At 33.2% G+C, this 8,884-nt stretch overlaps 1 protein-coding gene across 1 annotated transcript in view; it reads left to right on the plus strand.

The window, feature by feature from the left end:
* LOC124362029 (ankyrin repeat and BTB/POZ domain-containing protein 2-like) overlaps nucleotides 1-2,867 on the plus strand; it is an 86,068-nt gene extending 83,201 nt beyond the window's left edge. Inside the window, exons 21-22 of the mRNA XM_046816179.1 lie at nucleotides 54-236; nucleotides 2,560-2,867. Of these exons, the coding sequence (XP_046672135.1) occupies nucleotides 54-236; nucleotides 2,560-2,769 (393 nt within the window). The 3' untranslated portion in view covers nucleotides 2,770-2,867. The remainder of the gene's footprint in view (nucleotides 1-53; nucleotides 237-2,559) is intronic.
* The last annotated feature ends 6,017 nt before the right edge of the window (nucleotides 2,868-8,884 follow it).

The raw sequence follows: 8,884 nt of genomic DNA on the forward strand, positions 1-8,884 counted from the left end.
TTATGAGTTGTTTGTGTGTATTAGTCACGATGAATGTGTGTTTCTGAGTGCAGCTGGTGATGCAGTATTTGTACAACGGTGGCTGTGACACCCTGGAAGTGGATCACAATGATGTGCTGGAGTTGATGGCTGCTGCCAACTTTTTTCAATTGGACGGTCTACTGCGGTTCTGTGAGGCTCAGTGTTCAGACATGGTGGATCTCGACAATATTGTCTCCATGTACATACACGCTAAGGTAACTTAGTTCTTCCAAGTGCATTTCCAACCGATTTTCAGCAGTAAAAATCAATTCACATTTCTGTAATTATATAAGTTATTAATAAAATAATCTGTTTTGTGCAAATTAATATTTTTTTTTAATAGACGTTCAATTGACAAATAATTGATATCGTCAATAAAAATAAATTGAATCACTTTTATAAGCAAAGTGGTTACAACAGGGTCCCCACCCAACCGTGAAAACCGTGAATTTTGTTCCCTGTGAAAAAAATCTCAAATAAGCTGTGAATTTAATGTACAAACCGTGAAAATCAACATGCGTCATAGCCGTGACTCTGTTGTAAGGCCTGATTCACACATGAGCGAGAATCGCACAAAGCTAATAACACAAGTTGGCCGACCACTGCATACAGGAGGAATGATCATAAACAAACACCACTACTACTGGATCGCAGCTGACAGTGACGTGTCGCAGTCCCGGTGACGTAGTAGTGTTTGGGGGACATTTAATGGTTCACATTGGCTACTAGTTGTCGCAGTTGATCACCGAACCCTTTGGCCGTGCCAGTATTTGTTGAAATGTTGATCTCTGTGGGTTCGGTTGGAGAGTAGTCCACAGCTGTTCAATTTCGTATAAACATTAACCTACTTTTTGTATACTATTATTTAAATATTTTATCGTTTTTCATTTGCAATATTTCATATAATATCTGTGGCCTAACTACTAAACCAAAATTTTTATCTGTTTTTATTTATTTGTTTTTGTCACTTATAAGACAGATTACCTTAGAAAAATATACCCATATTTATGAATAATTGTTTACCTGACTATTTATTATCGTTATTTATTTTACAGTTATAGTATTTTTTAAGCAGTTTTTTCTCAACAGTACTAGTAATTTTACATGGCAAGAAAAGTGCATTTAATTATGTGATTATTGTACTAGTGGGAGCATATCAATATTACACTTAAATTTCAGTACAAATTTTGCGTTATAAAATGTTAGTGTTTGCTGTTGAAAAAATATTGCTGGAATATAAACTTCTTGCTTTATTGTAGCTTAACAAATAAAGAGTAAATTAATTTTGCTTTGGCCGTCTAAAAGTGTCCTGCGATATTGAACACCTTTTATCTGTATTCCATCGGTATTTAGTGGCCTATGTGAAACTGCTCTAAACTGCAGCATGACAGATCGTTGTGAGTTGCCATGATTAAGGCTTGCACAATTCTCGCTCTTGGGAACTGCTCCTACGGGCTGATTAATAAAAGAGCTCTGATATGATACAAATGGTAAATTTTATCCCCTTTTATGCTCCTTATTTAACAAACCATATTGTTGGACACACACCGTCCCTTGCTGCTTTTGTCGTTGCCAAGACCTAAAATCAATTCCTATTTTTAAATTTCCTATTTCCCATTTCTGTACAAATCGATATCGTTCGTGAGATATGAAAAAGTGTTCAATAGTTTCACTGTTTCGCCGCGTCTGAGAAACAAAACACACCGGTATTCAATCCGAGATCCGGCAACAGACGCCAAAATGCCAAGTCCTAGGCCACTGAATGCGCTTGTGGTTTGTTTTAGCGCTATATACTGAAATCAGCCACTCCGTGTGAAAACACCATCATTTTCTATTTTTATTCATAAAGTTTATAAAAACTATTGACGTTGAAATTGCTTTCTAAGGTGAAAGAGCCGTGAATTTGATGACTAAGATTGAGTGGGAACCCTGTGACAATTGGCTTTTACTAATCATCCAATTCCCATGATAATAGAATATATATATACCTTTTATGATGTTCGATGACTCGAGTTGAATGGGTGTAAAATGCCAATCTTCTGATTGAATGATGTCAGGGATTTTCTGCTACAGAACATTGTAGCTCTCTGATGCACAATGACTAGCCTTGTGAAACAGTGATTGTATAGATGACAAAGCCAACCAGCTTATGAAATAATGCCAGACATTTCTGCTACAGAACATGATGGTTCTGCTGATGTACAATGACTACTTTCTTAACTGTGATTGAGGTGTACAATGCCAGTCAGCTGATGGAATACTACCAGGGATCCCTGTAGTATACATGGTATAGTATGTAGGGAACATAGTGGCTCTACTGATGTACAATGCCAGTCAGCTGATAGAGTACTGCCAGGGATTCCTGCTGCAGAACATGGTCGTTCTACTGATGTACAGTGACGACTTTCTTAACTGTGATTGCTTTGTTGGTGTACAATGCCAGTCAGCTGATGAAGTACTGCCAGGGATTCCTGCTGCAGAACATGGTGGCTCTACTGATGTACAATGACGACTTTCTTAACTGTGATTGCTGTGCAGGTGTACAATGCCAGTCAGCTGATGGAGTACTGCCAGGGATTCCTGCTGCAGAACATGGTGGCTCTACTGACATATGATGACTCGGTCAAGCGATTGCTGTTTGGGAAGAAGCTCCATAACCACGACGTATTGGCAGGACTGCTGCTTACGCTTCAAGCTCGCATCAAAGGTCGCAACAATACCACTCGACCCCAGCCCAAGCCCAAGTAACTCTTGTCTCTGACGGTGATTGTCATTTGTGTGATTGTGTATTTGCTTTTATTATCCAGAACGTTTTGGAAGAATATCATTTTTTTATTTATAAGCAAGCACTAATTTATTTATTTACCATACAAAATTTCTACTCAATAGATTGTGGAAGGATAGAATCAGCTAGCGTATTTAAAAAGACAGATTTCATTAAAAAGAAGGTTGGGAGGAAATAGATCAAATTCTCTATTGTATTGTTTACTTTTATCTTCAATCTCAATATTCTTTCCTGTAAATTAAGTATTAAATAAACAAGAATATTCTGAAACTTGTTTATCGGCTTATAAATGTACTCTCCTATCAAAGTTATAAAACATCTCTCAAGTTAATCTAGCTGAATATTATCCTTCCAAATTCTTAAGTTTGCCATTCTTTGCTTAAGAAACTGATGATCACACTCTTGCCAGTGTGAAGCGTGATGAAATTTCATCCGAGTGAAAACAATTAGCTTTATTAGCAAGTGAATCCAGTAATAATTCGATTTACTTAAGTGTATATGTATACAGGAATCTGGGACATGCTCTGCATGTCCCTTCTTCAAAAACTAAAAAACAAATTAACCCTGGCTCAAAAATTCTTGTGTAATTAGTAGCAATAGAAAGAATGCCACAATGCTTATATGCCCTTAAAAAATAGTACTTGTAAAGTAAAAACAATTTACAAGATGAGATAATGGAATAAAATATTGATTGTTTCAATGACTTTCACAATAAAAATTTAGATTTGTTAACTTCTTAAAGTATTAATAATATTTCAAATATGCATCTTTAGAATAAAGATTTCCAATAACTATAATCAGTAAAGAGAAACTGTGATTCCCAAGATTTTACTAGAGTTTCTAAAAATATCTGGAGATTCATGTTATGAAGAATAGCTAAGGGTGCTAAACAAAATGTTAAACGTAGTGAAACTGGCAGTTGCCAAAGTTTACCCGCAAGTGCCAAACGTTGAGTTTACTCATAGTTCCTCCCAACGTCACCCCCGCCACAACCACCCTACCCTGTACATATTATTTATTAGAGAGTAACAGCAACTTGCCATACCTTACCTTTTAATGTACAGATAACTGTAACTATAGTTGTACTCTTTTCCCACATAATCTTTATGTAGACCTTATTTGTCGTCTTTACGACATTTGACAAGTATTTTTGAACTCTAATATTCAAAAACTGCAAAATGTCTTTGCGTTTAGTTAAAACTGTCACCACTGATCCATCAGTGCTGATGATGTCTCGAGTTCATTCTGCATGTAACTTTCTGGTGGCCAAAGCCGATGGAATGATACACTAAACTGCTCAACAACGACATCCAGCATCAACTCTGGCCATAGAAAAGTTAACAGTCCATAAATTGCCACCATAGTTTTAATTTAGCTGCAGTTATAAACAATTTCTAAATGAATTTGTATTCATCGTCCTTATAATGCTTTGAATCCCAGATGACAATTCTATTGCCACCTAATGAATATGCAAGAAGCTCTCAATTAATTTAATTAATACTTGCAAAATATTGCAAGATAAAGTGATGTTATGTTTCATGACAGTCTAAACTCAGCCACTTCTGATAACAATTACCAACGTAGAAATTATATGAACAGCTTGTTCTTTTATGGTAACAGAGGACAGTAACGATTTGACAGTAGAAACAATTCTGATGATAAAGAATGGAAGATATCACATGACTCATTCTGGTGCCACAGTTCAGATAGACCGGCTAATTGTTTGTTTTAACCCTTAAAGCGCCGTAAGCGCATATGCGCGCGAGGATCGACTTTGCTCTGAACGCCGTAAGCGCGTAAACGCGCAATATACTCGTTTTTACTATTTTTCACTGTTAGTTCAGAGTTTGTCCGCTAGACTGTGAGGGGTGTATGTTACAGTAGTTTAGCGGGGCTGTGCCACATCACGTGACAATCTTTGAGTTTATCGATCGATACTGAACCGGTTTATGTTGAACAGCTGGCATTTTGGTAGTATTGCTCAACGCCGCAAGCGCGTTTATGCGTACGTCACTGCCTCGCCGGGCAGCTCTTGTGTTCTTCTTCATATCCTGTTGAAGCAGTGCGAATAGTTAATCGGTAGTTTTATGTGTTATATGATCATCTTTTTATGAAAGTTATATATTTATAAACTTTTGAAATAAACAGTTTCTTGAATGGCGATAAAAGTCTTTTTTCCTCGTAGAAATATTTTTACTCCTTATATTTATAATTATGTATTTTAGCTCTTGTTCCGAAATTCTACATTTATTTTTGTTATTTATATTTAGGGTTTTTTTTACTCCAATAAGTGTTACAATCTTTTATTTACTTATATAAACATCTGAAAACCATTTTGTAATTAGAAAAATAACACCTGTTAGAGGACTAAGAATTTGGAAAATATTTGGTTTTAAAATTTTTTGGCTTGTAAATTTAATTTTTTATAATAACTTTGTATTAAATATGTAATATACTTATTTTCTAGTTCTATTCTAGTAAATATAATCACGCAATGTCATCATTTATATACATAATTAAAAAAAAAGGAAACAGTAAGCATTGGGTAAAATTTATGAAGGAGCTGGAATGCTAAATAGTATATCATGTGTATTTTGGGCAATAAATATGATAAAAGATATTTTTTTGCAGTTTCTGTTTTATTTTGTTATCTAAAAAAAGAAATTAAAATTAGCGTTGAGAAAATCTAATTTTAATTTTTTTATAATAAATAAGCGCTAATCCAGAGTTTAGCTGAAACTGTTTGGCGCTTTAAGGGTTAAATGACATTCAGACGCTTTGTCAGAGGAAATGATGACCTTGAAACGTCTGTGTGTTCATACTTACCGGAAATAGTGTACCAAAGTTAAACAAAAGAGAGTGACTTAAGCTTTTTACGAAATGGTCAAATCCTTTTTATTTGTTTCTTTATAATTAATGTGTTTAAAACAGATTAATAAATTGACTCTCTAATACCGTTGTATTTGTAACAAATAAATCCTTATCATCTGTAATTTAGTGTTTTTACTGTATTCCCAGTTTATTCAGAGTTTCATTTATATGGATCACTTCCAGTCCTAATTCATCTCGGTGAATGAGGTCGTGCTGTATTGTTTTAGGTTAGTGCATAATAACTTTCCCGACAGATAGTTTTAGATCATTGTAAATTCAACTCAACTTATGGATCCAATGATGATTCAAAAAAATCATGGTAACCATCATAAGTGTTCATTCAGTACTAAGTTAACGAATCAGGTGCTTCAAAACACGTAAGCTTTATCTTCGCAACTACAACAAACACTATCTGTGAAAATTTACGTGTATTGAAAATACAATAACGTATTGTCCAGCATGGGATTTGATTTCTTCGTGTATCTACTGACAAGTTGTTTTGTAAACAAAAAAACGGGTTGAGATAGCATAATCCCTCTTTGTTTTCCTTGTATAAACTCCCAAAAACAAACTTTGTTTCATCTGCATTATAGATAATTTTATACATTTTTTAACTGTCTAGAAACTAAATAATAAATGTTCGAAATAAAATTACCTTACTTAGTTTTATACAGTACAGTATATTGACATGTTTTAATTGTAACAATAAAATTAATCTTGAAGCTGTGAATTGAAAAACCTTGCATAGTTTTAAAAGACCTTGTTTTTTTTTACATTCCCAAGAAAAATATTTTTGTTTTACACTACAGTATATAGCATAGTGAGAATATTGTTAACTCTGGGGTTCAAAGTGTTAAATAAGGAGCATAAAAATTAATGTTCTTTAATTAATTTAAATGTTATTCTTTACCAGACTAAGTAATATTGTACTCAAATAATGTATACTTTTTATACAGAGAAGACTTGCTTTGCTAATACGTGTGCAAGCATTAACCCCTTAATGGGTTCATTTTTGGTACCTAAAATTATGTTGTTTTTTTTAGAGTTTTTGCTGTTTTTACAGAGACAGGTTTTTGAAGTTTGATATATATTTTTGTATGTCAAAAAAGTTATTTTTAGTATCTAAACAAATTTTTGTTATTTTTATATATCGTCCACTCACTCCTTTTCACAATCCATGTCTGTCATCATTACACAAACAGAGATAATCGTCTGTTTGTGTGCTAGATATTTCAACGGTTCGATAAACACTAGAAATAAAACTATACAATACTCCAGGACAGGTGACATGTAACAGCACGCTGTAGCTGTCTGCACTGTGCGACTACAATGAACGCACCAACGTACAAACAGTCATGACAGAGAACCAAGGAAGTGCTGACATCTAGTAGAAAACGCCAGAACTACTTGCCTTGATCTATGGTTGTCATAGAAATGCGTCTTGTACAATTATATGGCAAACAACAAAATAAAACAGGCACAGTATAATGGTGTGTAATATTATGTCAGTAGCACACTTTTACAAAATCACTGTGACCACAATATTGCGAAAAAACCGTGAAGTGGTTAACTGAAGAACCCTACCACCACCGAGATGTAGTTACTGTTGAACTTTCAAACAACATGTAGTAGAGTTCTGTATTAATTGCCAGCATAACCTACTGGCTTTACTAGCGAGGTTTTGAGATCTTCAAGGCCACCCTAATTTGCCTGAAACAAAGAAAATGAGTTAAACCATCATATAGCATGTCTTCTCTATACAAAGTATTCATTCTCTTTGGTTATTTCACTTAATTGTAATGCATATAAGTAGTTTAAATTAATCGTTTTAAATTACAACTGTTATACTTGTTAAAAATTTAACAGATAATAATCAAAAAGCCGAGGTATTAGATAGCAAGTCTGTGTATGTATTTATTGTAGTTTATACTTAGGTGTAGTTGCTGAGTTAGACGTTCTAGTGTTAGTTAAATTTCAGAGTCCTTGCCATGACATCTCTTAATTGTAATTTAAGTTTGGTTCCAGTTTGCTCCCATAGCTGTAGGTAGATTTAGCCCTTTCTTGAGCTATGCTTCGGTGACAATGCACTTGCAATGTGTCTAAAATTTGTTCCTTCTGTCTCAGCACAGGCCTATTTTTATATCCCTTATTTATTATTTTTCCTATAGTAACTGCATTATTAATCAAACTTTGTGTATTAAATAAACACAAAATTGTTATTTAATTAATGTAACACAACACAACAATTAATTTACTGAATAATATTTTATTTTATGTTTCTCGCCATTTTCCTCTTAAGTATTAAACACAACTCCAATTGTAGCTTTTGAAATCATTAAATACATATTTTTTTTATTCAAATTATACGTATATGTATCCTTAATAGGTACAAAGTGCTTGGTATAGTGCATTGTCTTTCATTTTGTTGATTACCGTGTTTGGTTTTCAGATCTGTTTGTGTTTGTTTGGTTTGATTTTCAGTATTTTAATTTACTATATTTGCAACAACGTTTCAGTATTACGCAATATACTTTGCTCAATGCCGGTACTGTAAGTTTACACGTAATCTATATTATTCTTAGTTTTGTGTTGCCATATGAATATTTATTTTATATAATTAAATTTTGTGTAAGTTGTTACTTTTTTATTTATTTCTGCAGTGAATTTTGTTCTTTGTTTTCTTCTACAATGTAGAATTATGTGAAAATGTATGCATTACTTATCAAATTTTGTATAGTATTTGTTCTTTGTGCATGATTGGTTTTATTTGGTGGTATGCTCTCTTTCTATAATTCACAGAAGAATCATTATTAAAGTAATGTAATTTTGATTTACTGATAGTTCTAAGCAAAATCACTGTATGTTCTATTTTTTAATGGACTGTTTATATTAATTTAGCTTAACAAGGTTATTAACCAATATATGTATTGTATTCAGCATACCAAACATTTGATTTTAGCATTAGAATGTTTACATTAAATTTGTTAATTTAGGTTTCCTGTTAAAGACAAGCATTTATGACAATTTTGAATATAAATTTACTATGGTGATGTCCGTTACAAAACTTATTTAATTTAAATAATAAAAATACAGACTGTACTAATGGGTTTTAAATTAGCATGGGGTGGAAAATACATACAGTTTTACACTTTTTCAGTGTAACAACCAATGCATGTTTGAAATGATAATAAATTGAAACATTGCCTT

The sequence above is a fragment of the Homalodisca vitripennis genome, chromosome 5 (assembly GCF_021130785.1).
Source record: "Homalodisca vitripennis isolate AUS2020 chromosome 5, UT_GWSS_2.1, whole genome shotgun sequence".
Lineage (NCBI taxonomy): Eukaryota > Metazoa > Arthropoda > Insecta > Hemiptera > Cicadellidae > Homalodisca > Homalodisca vitripennis.